The 23,302-nt window shown below is 48.6% G+C and overlaps 1 protein-coding gene across 1 annotated transcript in view; it reads left to right on the top strand.

Moving 5' to 3' along the window:
• The window catches only part of LOC144487150 (X-ray repair cross-complementing protein 5-like), a 37,512-nt gene extending 16,590 nt beyond the window's left edge, over positions 1 to 20,922 (top strand). Inside the window, exons 6-13 of the mRNA XM_078205210.1 lie at positions 3,842 to 4,025; positions 6,846 to 7,032; positions 10,424 to 10,592; positions 14,149 to 14,310; positions 16,929 to 17,058; positions 17,434 to 17,534; positions 20,517 to 20,633; positions 20,741 to 20,922. Of these exons, the coding sequence (XP_078061336.1) occupies positions 3,842 to 4,025; positions 6,846 to 7,032; positions 10,424 to 10,592; positions 14,149 to 14,310; positions 16,929 to 17,058; positions 17,434 to 17,534; positions 20,517 to 20,633; positions 20,741 to 20,922 (1,232 nt within the window). The remainder of the gene's footprint in view (positions 1 to 3,841; positions 4,026 to 6,845; positions 7,033 to 10,423; positions 10,593 to 14,148; positions 14,311 to 16,928; positions 17,059 to 17,433; positions 17,535 to 20,516; positions 20,634 to 20,740) is intronic.
• Positions 20,923 to 23,302: the final 2,380 nt, after the last annotated feature.

Genomic DNA, 23,302 nt, shown 5'->3' with positions numbered 1-23,302 from the left:
CCATAAGATAACCCGCTCGTTCCAGCTATCGATCCAGCAAACCCCCTCTGAAACGTCTCCAACTCATTTACACACTTCCTTAAAATCCCATGGAATCCCTACAGTGCAGAAGGAGGCCATCGAGTCTGCACCAACCACAATCCCACACAGGCCCTATTCCTGTAACCCCACATATTTACCCTGCTAATGCGCCTGACATTAGGGACAATTTAGCATAGCCAATCAACCGAACCTGCACGTCTTTGGAGTGTGGGAGGAAACCGGAGCACCCGGAGGAAACCCACGCAGACACGGGGAGAATGTGCAAACTCCACAGACAGTGACCCAAAGCTGGAATGGAACCCGGGGGTTTGTGGCGCTGTGAGGTAGCAGTGCTAACCGCTGTGCCACCATACCTTCAATAAGACAAAAACTGCACACAGTATTTGAGATGCGGTCTCACCAATGCCCTGTGTAACTGAAGCATACTATCCTTACTTTTATGTTCAATTCCTTTTGTAATAAGGAATAACATTCTATTAGCCTTCTCATTTCCATGCTGTACCTGCATACTAACTTTTCGTGATTCAAGCACAGGAACACCTAGATCCCTCTGCACCTCGGCATTCTGCAATTATTCTCCATTTAAGTAATGCTGATTTTTTTATTCTTCCTGCTAAAGTGAACAACTTCACATTTTCCCACATTATACTCCATCTGCCAGATTTTTGCCCACTCAACCTGTCTGTATTCATCTGCAAACTCACGTCCCCTTCACAACATACTTTCCTATCTATCATTGTACTGTCTGCAAATGTATCTCCCATGCCTTTGCTTCCCTCATCTAAGCCATTGATGTAAAAGGTTGAGGCCCCAGCACAGACCTCTACAAGACTCTGCTCATGACCTCCTGCCCTGCCAATCAGACAAAGACCCATTTATACATACTCTCTGTTTTCTGCCAGCCAGCCAGTCTTCGATCTAGGCTCAAATGTTACCCCGTACATCGTGAGCTTTTATTTTTCACAATAATCTTTGATGCTTATCAAATGCTTATGAGAGGCATGGACGGAGTGGATAGTCAGATGCTCTTTTCTAGGGTAGGAAAGTCAGGTACTAGGAGACATAGGTTTAAGGTGCGTGGGGGAAAAGTTTAGAGGAGATGTGCCGAGGCAATTTTTTTACACAGAAGGTGATGAATGTCTGGAACGCGCTGCCCGGGGAGGTGGTGGGAGCGGGTACGATTGCGGCATTTAAGGGGCAACTAGACGAATACATGACTAGGATGGGAATGGAAGGATACGGGCTCCGTAAGTGCATATGGTTTTAGTTTAGACAGGCATCATGATCGGCGCAAGCTTGGAGGGCCGAAGAGCCTGTTCCTGTGCTGTACTTTTCTTTGTTCTTCTTGCTTTGCTTTCTGGAAATTGAAGTACAGCACATCTACAGGTTCCCCTTTATCCACAGTATATGGTACTCCTTCAAAGAATGCCATTAAGTTGGTTAAACATAATTTCCCTTTCACAAAATCATGCTGACTTTTCCCAATTACCTTGGGATTTTATAAGTGTCCAGCTATAGCCTCCTTCATAGAATCATAGAAACCCTACAACACAAAAAGAAGCCATTCGGCCCATCGAGTCTGCACCGACCACAATCCCACCCAGGCCCTACCCCCACATCCCTACATATTTACCCACTAATCCCTCTAACCTACGCATCTCAGGACACTAAGGGCAATTTTAGCATGGCCAATCAACCTAACCCGCGCATCTTTGGACTTAACAATCAATTCTAACAATTTTCCCACGGCAGATGTCAAGCTAACTGGCCTATAATTTCCTGTTTTTGGCCTCCCTCCCTTCTTGAATAGAGGGGTTATATTTGCCACTTTCCAATTTGATGGAAACTTTCCAGAATCTAGAGAATTTTGCAAAATTAACACCAATGTATCTACCACCTCATTTGTTCAAGACCCTAGGATGAAGTCTATCAGGACCCGGAGACTTGCCAGCCTTAGCTCCATCAGTTTGCTCAAACCACTTCTCTAATGATTGTAATTTCACCAAGTTCCTCTCCCCTTTCCACCTCCAGATTTACAGATATTTCTGGAATGTTTATGTATCCTCTCCAGTGAAGACGAAATCCAAATATGTGTTCATTTTGTTGGCCATCTTCCTATTATCTACTATTGTCTACCCATTGGGCGACGTGGTGGCACAGTGGTTAGCACTGCTGCCTCACAGCACCAGAGACCCGGTTTGATTCCCGGCTTGGGTGACAGCCTGTGTGGAGTTTGCACGTTCTCCTCGTGTCTGCGTGCGTTTCCTTCGGGTGCTCCGGTTTCCTCCCACAGTCCAAAGATGTGCAGGTTAGATGGATTGGCCATGCTAAATTGCCCCTTAGTGTCCAAAAATGTGTAGAATCATAGAATCCCTATAGTGCAGGAGGAGACCATTCGGCCCATTGAGTCTTCACTGACAATCCCACCCAGGCCCTATCCCCATAACCTTATGTATTTACCCAGCTAATTCTCCTGATACTGTAGGTTAGGTGGATTAGCCATGGTCAATGCATGGGGTTACAGGGATAAATCGATTGGGTGGATCTGAGTAAGATGTTTTTTCGGAGAGCTGGTGCAGACTCAATGGGCTGAATGGTCTCCTTATGCACTGTAGGGATTCTATGGTTCATTCTCACTCTCTAGAGGGCCCACTTAACTTGCTATTTTCCTGTTTAAACACCTGTAGAAACACATGCTATAAGTTTTCACATTTCTAGCCATCTTCCTCTCATACTCTAATTTCTTTCTCCTGATTAACCTTTGGTCATTCTCTGCTGTTCTTCACATTCTAACCAATCATCTGGCCTGCAGTCAGATGCTTAAGTTTGACAGTTTCCTTAACTTCTTTAGTTAACCACAGAAGTGGGTCCTCCCCCTCCAAATCTTTTTAATAGTAGAAATTTGCTTATTCAGAATATTCTGAAATAGCCCCTTAAATGTCTGCCACTGCTTGTCTATTGATCTGTCCCCTAGCCTAATCTCCCAGTTCACTTAGCTAGCACAACTTTCATGCCCACATAGTTGCCTTTATTTAAGTTTAAAATACTAGCCTTAGGCCCACTCTTCTCCCTTTCAAACTATTCAGTTGTGTTGAAGCAGGGTTAGACAGTGTAGTGGCCAGACCAGTGTTGTACTGTGCATTGGAGCTTCATCGAACAATCCCTTCACTGCTTCCACTGTCCTGATTGTCACCTGAAGCGTGGTTCTGTAGGGATGGCCAGAAGGCTGTTTCCCAACATGGGTTGGTGTCCTGCCAGCCAGCATCTAAAGGGAAAGGGTAACTAAAGGGAAGGGTAAGACCTGCAGTCCACGCCAGCCTGCCCTGTGACGTGATGGTACGAAGACCGGAACTAAACACTTCTTCCTCTCTTTCCTCATTCTATCCCTCCACTCCCCGCTTCCCCCACAGTCACCGACATAGTCTGCTAATCAAGGCAAATAAACAGGCCCAAAGTCAAACCCGTCAGGCAACCAAAACCAGCCTAGGAGATCACAGATCAAATCTGATTTTCTGTACTTCACAATCTTTACCCTCGTCAAGAACTGGGTCCAGCTCCAACTTAAAGAATCTGAGAAACGTTGCAGGGAAAATTGCCGATCATTTTTGTCAAAAGACTGGGCGGAATTTTCCCGTCCCGCCCACCACGGGAATCGTAGCGAGCGGGACATGGACCCTTGGGGGTGAGCGTGGCTGGAAAATCCCGCCCATCATCTCGCGAGCAATAATAACAGAAGCTTTGCCTTTTGCTGCTATGCTGTGAATGTCGTGTCTTTGTCTCTGCCCTTGTCTGTGTACAGGGATCATCCTTGACCTGATGCATCTGAAGAAGCCTGGTGGGTTTGACATGTCTCTCTTTTACTGCGACATTGTCAGTGTATCAGAGGATGGGGATGCAGCTGTGCAAGGCGAGGGGTCAGCCAGGTTGGACGATCTGCTTCGGAAAGTGTGGGCCAAGGACTACAAGAAGAGGACCGTCACCAGGTCAGCAGTCACTCAGAGTAGCACCGTGTCTCCTGGGTCCTCGGAGAGCTTCTAATGTACTCCCTGCGGACCTTGGCAGACAGAACGTCCGTGTTCATGCACACAATCTGCTCAAATGTACGGACGATCTTCATAGATTAGGCACTCAGGGCATGTTTCCACTCGCAGGGAAGAGCGAAACCAGAAACTGTCAACACCAGGTAGTGACCAGGCCAGGAATGCAGGAGAAATTTCTTTACCCAGAGAGTGATGGGAATGTGGAACTTGGCTACCACAGGGTTGTAATGAATGGTGTAGCTGCATTTAGGGAGAAGCTGAATGAGCATGAGAGAGAAAATCATTGGCCGGTTACGCTGATAACGCTAAAAGGGAGAGGGGAGGGAGAAAGTTCATGGGAAGCGGAAATACTGGCATGCAGCTGTTGGGCTGAATGGCCTGTTTCTCTGCTGCGTCTCTTATGTTGAAACATCATAAAGTGCATCATAGAAATCATAGAAACCCTACAGTGCAGAAGGAGGCCATTCGGCCCATCGAGTCTGCACCGACCACAATCCCACCCAGGCCCTACCCCTACATATTTACCCGCTAATCCCTCTAACCTACGCATCTCAGGACTCTAAGGGGCAATTTTTAACCTGGCCAATCAACCTAACCCGCACATCTTTGGACTGTGGGAGGAAACCGGAGCACCCGGAGGAAACCCACGCAGACACGAGGAGAACGTGCAAACTCCACACAGACAGTGACCCGAGCCGGGAATCGAACCCAGGACCCTGGAGCTGTGAAGCAGCAGTGCTAACCACTGTGCTACCGTGCATCATGTTACTTTGACAGGAATCGGCCATACAAAGAATATAGTACAGCACAGGAACAGGCCCTTCAGCCCTCCAAGCCTGCGTCGACACAGGACGCCTTTCTAAACTGAAGACCTGTCGTCTCTACATAGCAAATTCCTCCATTCCCAGCCTTTTCATGTATCTATCCAGATGCCTCTTAAATGTTGCTATTGTGTCTGCTTCTACCACCTCCTCTGGCAGCGCGTCTCAGGCACTTACCACCCTCTGTGTAAAAAAACCTGCCTCTCACATCTCCTTTAAACTTTCCCCCTTTTTGCCTTAAACCTCTGTCCCCTAGTAATTGGCATTTCTACCCTGGGAAAAAGACTCTGACTATCCATTCTATCCACGCCTCTCATAATCTTGTAGACTTCTCTCAGGTCGCCCCTCAGCCTCTGACGTTCAAATGAAAACAAATCAAGTTTGTCCAATCTCTTCTCATAGCTAATACCCTCCAAACCAGGTAACATCCTGGTAAACTTTTAATGTGGCGACCAGAACTGTATGCAATATTCCAAACATGCCCTAACTAAAGCTCGAGACAGCTGCAACTTGACCTGCCAAATTTTGCACCCTATGGCCCAACCGATGAAGGCAAGCATGCCATACGCCATCTTGACCACCTTATCCACTTGTGTTGCCACTTTCAGGGAACTGTGGACCTGTACGCCCAGATCCCTCTGTATGTTAATGCTTCTAAGGGTCCTGCCATTTCCTGTGTATTTCCGTACTGCATTGGACCTTTCAAAATGCATCATCTTTGATTTGATTTGATTTATTATTGTCACATGTATTGGTATACAGTGAAAAGTATTGTTTCTTGCGCACTATACCGACAACGCATACCATTCATAGAGAAGGAAAGGAGAGAGTGAAAAATGTTTCAGCCATAGCTAGGATGTAGAGAAATATCAACTTAATGCAAGGTAGGTCCATTCAAAAGTCTGATGGCAGCAGGGAAGAAGCTGTTCTCGAGTCAGTTGGTACGTGACCGTATCTTTTGGTGGAAGAGAGAATGTCCGGGCTGTGTGGGGTCCTTAATTATGCTGGCTGCTTTGCTGAGGCAGCGGGAAGTGTAGACAGAGTCAATGGATGGGAGACTGGTTTACGTGATGGATTGGGCTACATTCACAACCTTTTGTAGTTTATTGCGGTCTTGGGCAGAGCAGGAGCCATACCAAGCTGTGATACAACCAGAAAGAATGCTTTCTATGGTGCATCTGTAGAAGTTGGTGAGAGTCATAGTGGACATGCCAAATTTCCTTAGTCTTCTGAGAAAACAGAGGCGCATTTGTCTGGATTAAATTCCATCTGCCATTTCTCCGCCCAAGTCTATCCAGTCTATCGATATCCTGCTGCATCCTCTGACAATCCTCCTCACAAACATTGGTAAACATAGCAACTATTTTCCACACACACTTGAACAGTGAGATAATGACCAGATCTGTTTTTTGGAGGTTAATTTGACAGGACAGAGCTTCCCTGCTCTCCAAAGTAAAGTTTATTTATTAGTCACAAGTAAGGCTTACATTCACACTGCAATGAAGTTACTGTGAAATTCCCCTATTTGCCACAGTCCGGCGCCTGTTCGGGTCAATGCACCCTAACCAGCACATCTTTCAGAATGTGGGAGGAAACTGGAGCACCCGGAGGAAACCCACGCAGACACGGGGAGAATGTGTAAACACCACACAGTGACCCGAGCCGGGAATCGAACCCGGGTCCCTGGCGCTGTGAAGCAGCAGTGCTAACCACTGTGCCACCGTGCCATCCTCCATGTGGTGCTGTGGGATCTTTTACATCCAACTGACCAAGTCGTCAGGACCTTGGCTTAAACCCCACCGCCCCCCATCCCTAAACTGCCGCCTTCTTCAACCGCTTAATGTGCATCAGAATGTCTTTGAGTTTCAGCCCCTGTTAAACTCTCTGTTCCGGTGCCGCTTGTATTTGATGTCCTGTTTTTTTTGTGTTTTGTTTTGGCCAGGCTGAACCTGAAGCTGGGAGAAGGCGTGGAACTTTCAGTCGGAGTTTACAATCTCGTGCGGAGTGCCAGGAAACCCAGTGCCATCCGCCTGTACCGAGAAAGCAACAAGCCCGTCAAAACCAAAACCCGCTGGTTTAACGGGAAGACGGGCAGTCTGCTCCTGCCCAGCGACACCAAGAAGGCCCAGGTAAAGGACGGTGAACCTATACTGTGCTGAATTAAAACGTCAACTCCTGCCTGACCAAAGGCAAAACACTGCGGATGCTGGTAATCTGAAATACAAACAGAAAATGCTCTTTCTTAATTCATGAACGAGATGTGAGTTATTGTGCATCCCTAATTGCCCTCGAGAAGGCGATGATGGGGCGTTTTCTAAAACTGCTGCACTCTGCGATGTGAAGGCACATCCACAGTGCAGTTTCATCATGACTTTTGACACAACTGAGTGGCTTTCTAAGTCAATCAGAGGGTAGTTGAGAGTCAGCCATGCGGTTCTGGATCCTCAGACAGGCCAGACCGGGTAAGGACGGCAGATTTCCTTCTCTAAAGAGCATTAATGAACCAGATGGGTTTTTACAACAATCGGGTAATTTCATGATCACAGACTAATTTCCCCTTTATTATACAGCTCTAGCGAAGGGTCATCCAGACTCGAAACATTGGCTCTTTTCTCTATTCACAGATGCTGCCAAACCTGCTGAGATTTTCCAGCATCTTCTCTTTTTCTCCCCCAGTTGCTGTGGTGTGGTTTGAACTCGTGCCTCTAGATCGACGGCACGGTGGCACAGTAGGTTAGCACTGCTGACTCACAGCGCCAGGGACCCGGGTTCGATTCCTGGTTTGGGTCACTGTCTATCTGGAGTTTCCACGTTCTCCCCGTGTCTGCGTGGGTTTCCTCCGGGTGCTCCGGTTTCCTGCCACAGTCCAAAGATGTGCGGTTTAGGTGGATTGGCCATGCTAAATTGCCCCTTTAGTATCAGGGGGACTAGCTCGGGTAGATGCATAGGTTTATGAGGACAGGGCCTGGGTGGGATTGTGGTCGGTGCAGACTTGATGGGCTGAACGGCCTCCTTCTGCACTGTAGGTATTCTAATGATTCTATCATTAGTCAAAACCTCTGAATTACTCATCCAGTAACAGAACTCCCCTGTTATTGTATCCCTTGTGCGTACTGTACAGAGAGAAACAAGAGTTAATGTTTTAGGTCGATGACTTTTCTTTACAACTAGCCCACGTTAGACATGCCACAGGGTTCAAACAGGTACAGAAGGAAGGTATGCATGGAGGGCTGGAAAGAGTGAAAGGGGAGGCAGCAGAGATTAAATAACAGAAGAGATAATGGTGCAAGGCAAAGATAGAATGGTAATGAGATGAGTAAATAAAGAGAAAAAGAACTTGTGTTAATTAAAATAGCGCCTTCCACAACTTCAAGATGGCCCAAAGCACTTCACAGCCAATGAAGTACTTCTGAACTTTCCTGCAGACAAAAGGAATATGCCCAAGCCTTGCACCTGTTTTGAATTATCTGGCAGCTTGAGGAGCCTATAGCTCCCCATTGCTTTCTCCATGGCAAGACCTCGGCCAATCAGAGTCGACTTGTCAACCAATCAACACCCTTTTCTCCTGTGGTATAAATTGTCACAATTGTTTGAAATTTGACCTTCTGGGGTTTGTCCTGATGAGTGCAAGACAAAAAACTTCGACAACCTGTCTCCTTGTTCAGCATTGGTTTCGAAGTTTAGCCACTGCTGTAATGTAGGAATCTTTCTACTTACATTTGACTCTCTCCATCCCTTTCTTCCACAAACTGATTCCCTCCCTGTAACTTGCTTTTTTATTTTAAAATAAGGATCAGTACGAGGTATCATTTTTATTTTCTGCTCTGTCTTTAACTGGTTACCTGTTTAAAGTTAAAAGTTTATTTATTAGTGTCACAAGTAAGGCTTACATTAACACTGCAGTGAAGTTACTGTGAAAATCCCCTAGTCGCCACACTCCGGCGCCTGTTCGGGTAACACTTAGGGAGAATTTAGCACGGCCAATGCACCCTAACCAGCACGTCATTCGGACTGTGCAAGGAAACAGGAACACCCGGAGGAAACCCACGCAGACACGGGGGAGAACGTGCTGACTCCACACAGACAGTGACCCAAGCCGGGAATCGAACTCGGGTCCCTGGCGCTGTGAAGCAGCAGTGCTAACCACTGTGTCACCGTGCCGCCCCGTTTCTGGGATACGCATCACCCTTCTTCCAATGTCCTGAATATTTTGTACCATCGTAATCCAGACAGCCAGTGGGAAGAGGCTTCCATCCCTTTGCTCTTTTTATACCGAGATTAACTTTCCATTTTTCAGTCAGACCTTCACTGGATTAGCTCTTTGAAGAAGAGGCATACGGACCCGAAATGTTAACTCTGCTTCTCTCTCCGTGCACCTGCTGAGCTTTTCCAGCATTCTCTGTTTTTATTTCAGATTTCCAGCGTCCATAGTATTTTGCTTTCGCTTCATTGAGTTTATCTGCTTGATGTGGTTACATGACCATCTATATTGATGGATTATTCCACAAAATATGTCCAGCCTAATGAACAGAGCGTGCTTGAGCCTCTGTGTTATTTAACAAAATAACACAGAGGCTGTGTTACTCATGACGGTGATCGCTCATATCACACAGTGTGACCTAATCCAGAAGAGGACCGTTAGGGCGGCACGGAGGTTAGCACTGGTGCCTCACAGCGCCAGGGACCCGGGTTCGATTCCCGGCTTGGGTCACTGTCTGTGTGGAGTCTGCACGTTCTCCCGGTGTCTGCGTGGGTTTCCTCCGGGTGCTCCGGTTTCCTCCCACACTCCAAAGATGTGCGGGTTAGGTTGATTGGCCATGATAAATTGCTCCTTAGTGTCAGGGGCACTATCAGGATAGATACATGGGACTACAGGGATAGGGGCTGGGTGGGATTGTGGTCGGTACAAACTCAATGGGCTGAATGGCCTCCTCCTGCACTGCAGGGATTCTATGATTGCCCATCCCTAGTTGCCCTTGAGAAGGTGGTGGTGAGCTTCCTTCTTGAAACGCGACAGTGCATGTGGTGTAGGTACACCCACTGTGCTGTTAGGGAGGGAGTTCAGGGATTTTGACCCAGCGACAGTGAAGGAACAGCCAATATATTTCCAAGTCAGGATAGTGAGTGGCTTGGAGGGGAACTTGTAGGTGATGGTCTTCCCAGGTATCTGCTGCCCTGGCCCCTCTAGTTGGAAGTAGTTGTGGGTTTGGAAGGAGCTATTGAAGGAACCTTGGTCAGTTCCTGCAGTGCATCTTATCGATGGTACACACGGCTGCCAATGTGTCCGTGGTGGAGGAAGTGAATGCTTGTAGGAGGAGTGCCAGTCAAGCGGTTGTTTTGTCCTGGATGGTGTCAAGCTTCATGAGTGTTGCTGGAGCTGCAAGTGGAGAGTACTCCATCACTCCTGACTTGTGCCTTGTAGATGGTGGACAGGCTTTGGGAGGGTCAGCGGGCGAGTACCTCGAAAGATGTTGCTCTTTCATATAATTTAAGCCTGTTCTTGTTCTTTTTGGTTCCCAGGTTTATGGACAGAGGCAGATTGTTCTGGAGAAAGAGGAAACCGAGGAATTGAAGAGATTTGATGGCCCAGGCTTGGTTCTCATTGGTTTCAAGCCATTGTCACTCCTAACGAAGCACCACCACATCAGATCCCCACAGTTCATTTACCCAGATGAGACGCTGATAACAGGTAACCCTCAGCCGCTGTTACTGCTGCCCTTTGGCCAAGTGGGCATGGCTCTACCCAGGGTATTTATAGAGCACAGGGTCCAAACTTCATCCCCCTTCTCCTCAGTTAGCTGATGGTTCACAAGACAGATTCATGCAGATAATGATGGGAAACCCTGCAGTGGCAGCGAGAAGTGTTAAAACGTTAGGAGCTAATGTTCCAGCATGAAGGAATCCTACTGGAGAGAGAGAGAGTGACATTTTATATATTTACAATGCAGCCGTAATATCGAGCAGATGCAAATATGTTATCGGATAGAATACCCCTCCTCTAGAATCCCCCTACCCTAGAATACCCTGTATAGAATATAATTACGCTAGAAAACCCTGCATAGAATATAACTATCCTAGAATACCCTGAAGAGTATCCCCTATCCTTGGGAGCTGTATCACTGATTGTTTGATGCTACCTGAGCATTATTATATCTTAAGAGATGAGAAGATGAATTTGAGCTCATTGTACCTGGTCCACTTCCTCTCATTACAGCATGCGGTTACATACTGAATGCGTTAATGTGTTCTCTCCACTGCTCTGGATCATAGATCACGCCAAAGATTTCTCACACTTTGAATCGAGGAGTCAGGTGCTGAATCCTATTACCCTGGTTAGAAACATAGAAAATAGGAGCAGGAGGAGGCCATTCAGCCCTTCGAGTCTGCTCCATCATTCATTATGATCATGGCTGATCATCCAACTCGATATTCTGTTCCCATCTTCCCCCCCATATCTTTTGATCCTCTTCGCCCCAACCAAGTGCTATATCTAACTGCTTCTTGAATACATTCAATATTTTGGCCTCAATTACTTTCTGTGGTAGCAAATTCCACATATTCACCACCCTCTGGGTGAAGACATTTTTCCTCATCTCTGTCCTAAATGGTTTAGCCTGTATTCTTAAATTGTGATCCCTGGTTCTGTACGCCGCCCCAACCCCCCGCCATTGGGGAACATCCTTCCTGCATCTACATTGTCTCGTCTTGTTAGAAATTCAAGTTTATTTATTTGTGTCACAATTACATTAACACTGCAATGAAGTTACTGTGAAAATCCCTGAGTTGCCACACTCTGGCGCCTGTTTGGGTACACCGAGGGAGAATTTAGCATGGCCAATGCACCGAACCAGCACGTCTTTCAGATTATGGGAGGAAACCGGAGCACCCGGAGGAAACCCACGTAGACACGGGTTTCTATGAGATTCTCCCCCACCCCTCATTCTTCTGAACTCTGGTGAATATAATCCTAACCGACTCAATCTCACCTTGGGAGTCAGTCCCGCCATCCAAGGAATCAGCCTGGTAAACCTCCGCTCTACAGCAAGAACGTCCTTCCTCAGAAAAGGAGACAAAAGCTGCACACAATATTCCAGGTGTGGTCCCACCAAGGCCCCATATATATGCAACCAGACACCCCTGCCCCGTACTCAAATCCTCTCGCTATGAAGGCCAACATTCCATTTGCCTTTTTCACCGCCTGCTGCACCTGAATGCTTAACTTCAGCGACTGGTGCATGAGGACACCCAGGTCTCATTTCACATTCCTTTCTCCTAATTTATGGCCTTTCAGATAGTAATCTGCCTTCCGCTTTTGCTACCAAAGTGAATAATCTCACATTTCTCCAAATTATACTGCATCTGCTGTTCATTTGCCCACTCACTCAACTTGTCCACATCACACTGAAGCATCTCTCCATCTTCCTCACAGCTCACCCAGCTTTGTGTCATCTGCAGATTTGGAGATATTACATTTAGTTCCCTCGTCTAAATCATTAATTTATATGTAGTGAATAGCTGGGGCCCCAGCACTGATCCCAGCGGTACCCCACTAATCACTGCCTGCCATTTGGAAAAAGACCTGTTTATTTCCTACTCTTTGTTTCCTGCCTGCCAACCAGTTTTCTATCCATCTCAATACACTACCCAATCCCATGCACTTTAATTTCACACACTGATCTCTTATGTGGGACCTTATCTGAAAGTCCAAATAAACCACATCCACTGGCTGCCCCTCATCAACTCTACTAGTTACATCCTTGAAGAATTCCAGTAGATTTGTCAAGCATGATTCCCCTCGTGTAAATCCATCTGACTCTGTCCTGTCCAGCCGCTGTTTACCAAGTGCTCTGCTATTAAATCCTCCCCCACTACCGACGTCAGGCTGACTGGTCTATAATTCCCTGTTCTCTCTCTGCCTCCCTTTTTAAATAGTGGGGTTACATTAGCTACCCTCCAATCCATAGGAACTGTCCCAAAGGCTATAGAACCTTGGAAGATGAATACCAATATACCCACTATTTCTCAGACCATTTCCTTAAGTACTCCGGGGTGTAGATTATCGGGCCCTGGGGATTTATCAGCCTTCAATCTCAATTTCCCCAAACCATTTCTCTACTAATATTAATTTCCTTCAGTTCCTCCCTCTCCCTAGACCCTGTGTTCCCCAACTTTTCTGGTACGTTATTTGTGTCCTCCTTTGTGAAGACAGAACCAGAGTATGTATTTAGTTGGTCAGCCATTTCTTTGTTCCCCATTATAAATTCCCCTGTTTCTGACTGTAAAGGACCTAGTTTGTCGTTAACAATCTTTTTCACCTCACACACCTAATAGAAGTTGGATGGCACGGTAGCACAGTGGTTAACACTGCTGCTTCATAGCTCCAGGGGCCTGGATTCGATTCCCGGCTTGGGTCACTGTCTGTGTGGAGTCTGCACATTCTCCTCGTGTCTGCGTGGGTTTCCTCCGGGTGCTCCGGTTTCCTCCCACAGTCCAAAGATGTGCCGGTTAGGTTGATTGGCCATGCTAAAAATTGCCCCTTAGTGTCGTGAGATGTGTCGGTTAGAGGGATAAGTGGGTATATATGTAGGGATATGGGGGTAGGGCCTGGGTGGGATTGTGGTCGGTGCAGACTCGATGGGCCGAATGGCCTCTTTCTGTACTGTAGGATTCTATGTTTCTAAACTTTTACGGTCAATGTTTATGTTTCCCACGAGCTTACTCCCGTACTCCATTTTCCCCTTATTAATTAGTCCCTTTGCTGAATTATAAACTGTCCCAATCCTCAGGTCTACAGTTTTTCTGGATCATTTGTATGCCTCTCCCTTGGACCTTTAACTATCTCTAATTTCCCTTGTAAGCCTTGGTTTGGCCACCTTTCCAGTTTTATTTTTGTGCCAGACTGGATTAAATAATCATTCTTTGAATGTTTGCCGTTGCCGATCCACCATCGTCCCCTTAAATAACATTTCCCAATCTATCAAAGCCAACTTGTGCCTCATATTCATCGTAGTTTCCTTTATTAAGATTCAGGACCCTAGTCTCAAAATCAACTCCCTCACTGTCCACCTTGATGAAGAATTCTATCGTGTTATAGGGGATGAAGTAACAATTTGACTTTATCGTCGCCGCTTGCTAAGCAGCTCAGAGAGGTCAGCCCCCCTGGTCCTTTCCAGCAGCCTTTGGGCCAGCCCTGGTGCCAGGTGCTTATTGTTCTGAGCTGTGTTTATGTTTCACATTCCCAACAGGAAGCACCACTTTATTCAGCGCACTGCTCACCAAGTGCCTGGAGAAGGACGTGTATGCTGTTTGCCGCTACACTCCCCGGAGGAACACCCCACCCCGATTTGTGGCGTTGGTCCCACAGGAGGAGGCGCTGGATGATCAGAAAGTGCAGACCATCCCTCCAGGTCAGTGACACTGTCTCTCTCGGATCGCTCACTGACTGGGTGAGTACACTTGATTTGTCTCTCCTTTCTGACTGAGTTATGGTCACACCAGTGCCACAGAATCCCCGGCACCTTTTCTGCCTGACCACATATGATAATTATTCACACACTATTTGTCTATGGAGGGCATCGTAGCTGTTGCCTATCCTACCCCCACTCACCTTCCCCACACACACACCACATACCACACATATACACACCACACATATACACACCACACGTATACACACCACACGTATACACACCACACGTACGTACATCACACGTACACACATCACATGTACACACATCACATGTACACACACCACACGTACACACATCATGTACACACATCTCATGTACACACACCACACGTATACACACCACACGTACACACACCACACGTACACACATCACATGTACACACATCACATGTACACACACCACACGTACAGACACCACACGTACACACATCACATGTACACACATCACATGTTCACACACCACACGTACACACACCACACGTACACACATAGCACACATTTACACACATCTCAGATACACACACGCACCACATGTACACAGACACACCACACGTACACGCACGCACCACACGTATACACACGCACCGCACGTACACGCACACACCACACATACGCGCGCACACCACACGTACGCGCGCACACCACACGTACGCGCGCACACCACATGTACGCGCGCGCACCACACGTACGTGCGCACACCACACGTACAAGCACGCACCACACGTACAAGCGCGCACCACATACGCGCACACCACACGTACGCGTGCACCACACGTACACACACACCACACGTACACGCACACACCACGTACACGCACACACCACACGTACGCGTGCACCACACGTACACACACACACCACACGTACACGCACACAGCACATGTACACGCGCACCACACACACACGCACACACCACACGTACACACGCACCACACGTATACGCGCACCATACGTATGCACGCACCACACGTACATGCACGCACCACACGTACATGCACGCACCACACGTACACGCACGACCACACGTACGCACACGCACCACACATACACGCGCACCACACGTACGTGCACACCACACGTATGCGCGCACACCACACGTACAAGCGCGCACCACACGTACAAGCGCGCACCACACGTACAAGCGCACACCACACGTACAAGCGCACACCACACATGTGCGCACACCACACGTACGCGCGCACCACACGTGTGCGCACACCACACATGCGCGCGCACACCACACGTGCAAGCGCACCACACGTACACGCGCGCAACACACGTACGCGCACACCGCACGTACACACACATATATACACACAGTGGAGCCTGGCTGATTGTGTGCAGCTCCAATGCAGAGAGGAACTGAAACCAGATATTTGATTTGATTTATTATTGTCACGTTTATTAGTATACAGTAAAAAGTATTGTTTCTTGCGCGCTATACAGACAAAACATACCGTTCATAGAGAAGGAAAGGAGAGAGTGCAGAATGTAGTGTTACAGTCACAGCTCGGGTGTAGAGAAAGATCAACGTAAGAGAAAGATAGCACCACAGCCTGGGCTTGGACTCAGATGAACTAACTTCAGATTTCTATAGTTCAGAGTTATAGCGGATACATGTTACAGTGGATGGATGAAAATTGAAGATTACATAATAACTGCTGAGAGGAAATTGATCCAATCTATAAAGGGGAAAAGATTGCAGGGCTGGGGGAAAGAGAAGGCTCTTGAGACGCATTGGATAAGCTCTTTCAAAGAGCCAGTATAGCCATGATGGGCTGAATGGCTTCTATGCAGTGTCATTCAATGAATCATTTACCATCGCTGTAGTCCTGCATTACATTGGCAGTGCAGTGATTTTAGACGTGGGTCTTCACTTGTGGTTTCCTCCCTGGGAACAGTAACCTGACGATAGGCAGAGTTTTTTAAGCGATGTTGATTGAGGGATGAATACTGGCCGAGACACCAGGGAAAACTCCCCTGCTGCTCTTCAAAACAGGGTCGTTAACATCCATCTCCGAGGGATGTGGGGACCGCAGTTTTCTGTCACTTCTGAAAAGCATTAAAGTACGCGAAGAATCCAAACACCCCACAGAGCTGCAATCCCCACTCACACACGCACCCAGGGACCTGGGTCAATTTCCAGCTTGGGTCACTGTCTGTGCGGAGTCTGCACGTTCTCCCCGTGTCTGCGTGGGTTTCCTCCGGGTGCTCCGGTTTCCTCCCACAGTCTGAAAGACGTGCGGGTTAGGGTGGATTGGCCGTGCTAAATTCTCCCTCAGTGTACCCGAACAGGAGTGTGGCGACTAGGGGATTTTCACAGTAACTTCATTGCAGTGTTAATGTAAACCTACTTGTGACACTAATAAAATAAACTTTGAAACTTTAAACTTTAAAACTTTACTAGTCGTAGCTTTGACCTGATTTCTGCAAAAACGCGAATGTTCATCCCAGGTCATCCCATCAAACGCAACTCCTGAGTCGGGCAGAGTGGGCGTGTGAAATGCTCACCGATTCCTGGTACAAACAAAACAAAAAGTATTGTTTTCCCATCAGGATTCCACCTGATTTATTTGCCTTACGCCGACGATGTCAGGAAGATCGGCTTTACGGAGAAGCGAGTGGCCAGCGAGGATCAGATCGAGAAGATGAAATCAGTGGTGCAGAAGCTCCGGTTTAAATACAGGTCAGTCGGAGGTTCCAGCGATACTTTCTGCGCCTTTAGGGGATCACTGTCTGTGCGGAGAGTCTGCACGTTCTCCCCGTGTCTGCATGGGTTTCCTCCGGGTTCCTCCCACAGTCTGAAAGGTGTGCGGGATTGGCCGTGCTAAATTGCCCCTCAGTGACCCAGATGTGTAGATTAGAGGGACTAGCGGGGTAAATACATTGGGTTACGGGGATAGGACCTGGGGTGGGATTGTTGTCGGTGCAGACTCGATGGGCTGAATGGCCTCCTCCTGCACTGTAGGATTTCTATGATTTCCCCAGTGCAGATGAACAGGAAATTTCTGCAAATTCTCCTTAAAATAAAATGGTGACCATTTCTATCCCTCTGGATTAGGCCTGAGAGCTTTGAGAATCCGGTTATTCAGCGGCATTTCCGTAATCTGGAGGCACTGGCCCTCGATTTGAAGGAACCGGAAGAAGTTGAAGATTTGACACGTGAGTATCCTGCTGTACAGCTCGTACCCACTGCCCAGCAGCAAAAGGAATTAATTTGATTTGATTTGATTTATTATTGTCACATGTATTAACATACAGTGAAAAGTATTGTTTCTTGCGCACTATACAGACAAAGCATACCATTCATAGAGAAGGAAAGGAGAGAGTGCAGAATGTAGTGTTACAGTCATAGCTAGGGTGGAGAGAAAGATCAACTTAATGCGAGGTCGGTCCATTCAAAAGTCTGACAGCAGCAGGGAAGAAGCTGTTCTTGAGTCGGTTGGTACGTGACCTCAGACTTTTTCCCGACAGAAGAAGGTGGAAGAGAGAATGTCCGAGGTGCGTGGGGTCCTTGATTATGATAAGGAATGATAGTGATTATGATAAGATAGTGATTGTAAAGACTAAAAAAGCCCAGCTTTCACACGTAGTCTGTAACAGAGCAGTATATCGGGAATATTTCCCATTGGATTCAGGGCCCCGGGGCAGGTATGAATATTGGGTAATTGTTGAATCCAGTTGTAATGCTCCCTGGGGGGCAGAGAGGGGTTGCTGGGGGCATGAAGAGGGGAGAAATATGGCAAAGTGGGGGGAGGGTTAGGGTGGGGGAGCTGGGGGATGCGGAGAGGAGAGTCAGTGTATCAGCAAATGCATACTGTGGCAATTACAGTAATTGCCTTATTGAAGACAGGCGATGGTTATTGACTCAACCTCTGAAAGAGTATAAATGGACACAGCAGGAACAGATACTGTGGGGGAATCAGAGGAGCTTGTATCTGTACTGAGCTGCATGTAGAATAAACTTGCTGAAGGAAAAAGACCAGCTGCTGTATTATTCCTCCACTGTTAATAAGAGGGAGCTCGGGGCGGGGCGGGGGGGGGGGGCGGCGGTGCAGAGCTGGGCAGAGCTGGGGGGAGGAGCAGATAGGGGGGAGAGAGGGGGAGCTGGGGGGAGAGGGGGAGCTGGCAGGGAAAGGGGGAGCTGGCGGGGAGGGGGAGCTGGGGGTGTTGAGCTCCAGCTGACGAAGGGGCAGCGCTCCGAAAGCGAGTGGCATTTGCTACCAAATAAACTTGTTGGACTTTAACCTGGTGTTGTTAAACTTCTTACCGTGTTGGAGAAGGGCAGCTGAGGGGAGTGGGGGCGAGAGAGAGGGGGTGCTGGGGAAGAGAGAGAGGGGGTGCTGGGGGAAGAGACAGGGGGTGCTGGGGAAGAGAGAGGGGGTGCTGGGGAAGAGAGAGGGTGGGTGCTGGGGAAGAGAGAGAGGGGGTGCTGGGGAAGAGAGAGGGGGTGCTGGGGTAGAGAGAGAGTGGGTGCTGGGGAAGAGAGAGAGGGGGTGCTGGGGAAGAGAGAGAGTGGGTGCTGGGGAAGAGAGAGGGGGTGCTGGGGAAGAGATAGGGGGTGCTGGGGAAGAGAGAGGGGGTGCTGGGGAAGAGAGAGGGGGTGCTGGGGAAGAGAGAGGGGCTGCTGGGGAAGAGAGAGGGGGTGCTGGGGAAGAGAGAGGGGGTGCTGGGGAAGAGAGAGAGGGGGTGCTGGGGAAGAGAGAGGGGGTGCTGGGGAAGAGAGAGGGGGTGCTGGGGAAGAGAGAGAGGGGGTGCTGGGGAGGAGAGAGGGGGTGCTGGGGAAGAGAGAGGGGGTGCTAGGGAAGAGAGAGGGGGTGCTGGGGAAGAGAGGGTTAGCTTGGGGGGGAGAGGAGAGGGGGAGCTGGGGGGGGTAGAGGGGGAGCTTGGCGGGGGGGAGAGGGGGAGCTGGGGCGGGGAGAGCTGGGGGGGGAGCTGGGGGGGGGGAAGAGGGGGAGCTGGGGCGGGAGAGAGGGGGAGCTGGGGGTGGGGGGAGGGGGGGGAGAGGGGGTGACCTAGGGTTGGAGAGGGGGAGCTGGGGGGAGGGAGAATTGGGGTGGAGAGGTGGGGGTGGAGATGGGGAGTGGGGGTGGGGAGAGGGTGGAGGTATACTGTGAAATGTCTGACACTGGGAAGTTCCGAAGAACAAAAGGACCTTGGCGTGTTTGTCCATAGATCTCTGAAGGTGGAAAGGCAGGTTAATAGGGTGGTGAAAAAGGCATATGGCACACTCGCCTTTATCAATCGGGGTATAGATCACAAAGCAGAGAGGTCATGATGGAGTTGTATAGAACTTTGGTGAGGCCACAGCTGGAGCACTGTGTGCGGTTCTGGTCGCCACCTTATAGGAAGGATGTGAACACACTGGAGGGGGTGGAGAGGAGATTCACCAGGATGCTGCCTGGGACGGAACATTTAAGTTATGAAGAGAGATTGGATAGGCTTGCGTTGTTTTCTCTGGAGCGGAGAAGACTGAGGGGCGACCTGATCGAGGTGTTCAAGATTATGAGGGACATGGACAGGATGGATAGGGAGCAGCTGTTGCCCTGAGTTGAAGGGTCAGTTACGAGGGGACACAAGTTAAAAGTGAGGGGTGGGAGGTTTAAGGGGGATTTGAGGAAAAAGGTTTTTACCCAGAGGGTGGTGAGGGTCTGGAATGCGCTGCCTGGGAGGGTGGTGGAGGCGGGATGCCTCACATCCTTTAAAAAGTACCTGGATGAGCACTTGGCACGTCATAACATTCAAGGCTATGGGCCAAGTGCTGGTAAATGGGATTAGGTGGGCAGGTCAGGGCATTTCATGCATCAGTGCAGATTTGGTGGGCCGAAGGGCCTCTTCTGCACTGGAGGATTCTGTGATTCTGAGCTGGGGGCAGAGAGGGGGAGCTGGGGGGCAGAGGGGGAGCTGGGGGAGAGAGGGGGAGCCAGAGGGGAGATGGGGTGCTGGGGGGGGAGGAGGAAAGGTAGAGAGGTGGAGAAGGGGGGTTGGAGAGGGAGAGCCGTGGCGGGTGGGGGTGGGGACGCGGGGGCTGGAGGGAGCGTGGGGGGAGAAGCCGGGGCGGGGGGAGAGAGGAAGCTGGAGAGGTGCGAATAAATGACTTTGATAGAGGAGCGTAATAGGGGAAATCGTCTTTTCCCCACACAGTGCCAAAGAATGATGTTATGGACAGGAGAATCGGACAGCTGGCAGAGGAGTTCCTGGAGCTGGTTTATCCCCCGGGCTATAACCCAGGTGCAAAGAGCCAACAGAAGAGGAAGCTCAGTGAGTACTGCGGCAAGGGGAGCAAATTAAATGTTGTGTCAGTAAATGCTCCGCGTGGGATACAAGTGAGCCACACGGACACGGAAATCTCTGCTCAATTCTCTCAGAACTGAACCAGCTGGTCGCCAAAAGAAACAAAGAATTGCATTTCTTCAGCGCCTTTCCTCAGGACATTGTAAAACACTACAGTCAGCGAAGTGTAGTGGCCGCTGTAATTTATTACAACCCTGTTAGGAACATTTATAGAGAATTAACTGACCATAATTACCTGACAGAACTACGTCACTAGATTTCAACTTTTTCAAATAAAAACAAACTTTATTGTATTTTAGAGTTAAACAAAGCAAGCACTATTAACTCAACACCGCAGTTTATCAAAGAACAAAGAACAGTACAGCACAGGAAACAGGCCCTTCGGCCCTCCAAGCCTGTGCCGCTCCTTGGTCCAACTAGACCAATCGTTTGTATCCCTCCATTCCCAGGCTGCTCATGTGACTATCCAGGTAAGTCTTAAACGATGTCAGCGTGCCTGCCTCCACCACCCTACTTGGCAGCGCATTCCAGGCCCCCACCACCCTCTGTGTAAAAAACATCCCTCTAATATCTGAGTTATACTTCGCCCCTCTCACCTTGAGCCCGTGACCCCTCGTGAACGTCACTTCTGATCTGGGAAAAAGCTTCCCACCGTTCACCCTATCTATCCCCTTCATAATCTTGTACACCTCTATTAAATCTCCCCTCATTCTCCGTCTTTCCAGGGAGAACAACCCCAGTTTACTCAATCTCTCCTCATAGCTAAGACCCTCCATACCAGGCAACATCCTGGTAAACCTTCTCTGCACTCTCTCTAACACCTCCACGTCCTTCTGGTAGTGCGGCGACCAAAACTGGACGCAGTACTCCAAATGTGGCCTAACCAGCGTTCTATACAGCTGCATCATCAGACTCCAGCTTTTATACTCTATACCCCATCCTATAAAGGCAAGCATACCATATGCCTTCTTCACCACCTTCTCCACCTGTGTTGCCACCTTCAAGGATTTGTGGACTTGCACACCTAGGTCCCTTTGTGTTTCTATACTCCTGATGACTCTGCCATTTATTGTATAACTCCTCCCTACATTATTTCTTCCAAAATGCATCACTTCGCATTTAAACTCCATCTGCCACCTCTCCGCCCAATTTTCCAGCTTATCTATATCCTGCTGTATTGCCCGACAATGCTCTTCGCTATCTGCAAGTCCAGCCATCTTCGTGTCATCCGCAAACTTGCTGATTACACCAGTTACACCTTCTTCCAAATCATTTATATATATCACAAATAGCAGAGGTCCCAGTACAGAGCCCTGCGGAACACCACTGGTCACAGACCTCCAGCCGGAAAAAGACCCTTCGACCACTACCCTCTGTCTCCTATGGCCAAGCCAATTCTCCACCCATCTAGCCACTTCTCCTTGTATCCCATGAGCCTTAACCTTCTGAACCAACCTGCCATGTGGGACTTTGTCAAATGCCTTACTGAAATCCATATAGATGACATCCACGGCCCTTCCTTCATCAACCGTTTTTGTCACTTCCTCAAAACACTCCACCAAATTTGTAAGGCACGACCTCCCTCTTACAAAACCATGCTGTCTGTCACTAATGAGATTGTTCCGTTCTAAATGCACATACATCCTGTCTCTAAGAATCCTCTCCAACAACTTCCCTACCACGGACGTCAAGCTCACCGGCCTATAATTTCCTGGGTTATCCCTGCGACCCTTCTTAAACAACGGGACCCCATTCGCTATCCTCCAATCCTCAGGGACCTCACCCGTGTCCAAAGAAGCGACAAAGATTTCCATCAGAGGCCCAGCAATTTCATCTCTCGTCTCCCTGAGCAGTCGAGGATAGATGCCATCAGGCCCTGGGGCTTTGTCAGTTTTAATGTTCCCTAAAAAACCTAACACTTCCTCTCTTGTAATGGAGATTTTCTCTAACGGGTCAACACCTCCCTCCGAGACACTCCCGGTTAACACGCCCCTCTCCTTCGTGAATACTGATGCAAAGTATTCATTTAGGATCTCCCCTATTCCCTTGGGTTCTAAGCATAATTCCCCTCCTTTGTCCCTGAGAGGTCCGATTTTCTCCCTGACAACTCTTTTGTTCCTAACGTATGAATAGAATGCCTTAGGATTCTCCTTAATCCTGCCTGCCAAGAACATCTCGTGACCTCTTTTTGCCCTTCTAACTCCCCGTTTGAGTTCTTTCCTACTCTCTCTGTATTCCTCCAGAGCTCCATCTGTTTCCAGTTGCCTGGACTTAACGTACGCCTCCCTTTTCATTTTAATCAGATCCTCAATTTCCCTGGTTATCCGCGGCTCTCGAATCCTACCTTTCCTATCTTTCCTTTTTACAGGCACATGCCTATCCTGCAGCCTTATCAATAATTCCTTAAAAGACTCCCACATGCCAGACGCGGACTTACCCTCGAACATCCTCTCCCAATCAACATCCACCAATTCCTGCCTAATCCGGTTATAGTTAGCCTTCCCCCAATTTAGCTCCCTGCCCGTAGGACAGCACTCATCCTTGTCCATTACTATCCTAAAGCTAACAGAGTTGTGGTCACTATTTGCCACATGTTCCCCTACCGAAACTTTGACGACCTGACCGGGCTCATTTCC

This window comes from Mustelus asterias, unplaced genomic scaffold, assembly GCF_964213995.1.
Source record: "Mustelus asterias unplaced genomic scaffold, sMusAst1.hap1.1 HAP1_SCAFFOLD_619, whole genome shotgun sequence".
Classification (NCBI taxonomy): Eukaryota; Metazoa; Chordata; class Chondrichthyes; order Carcharhiniformes; family Triakidae; genus Mustelus; species Mustelus asterias.
Note: the sequence above shows the minus strand (reverse complement) of the source record. Positions and strands in the feature narration are given on the sequence as shown.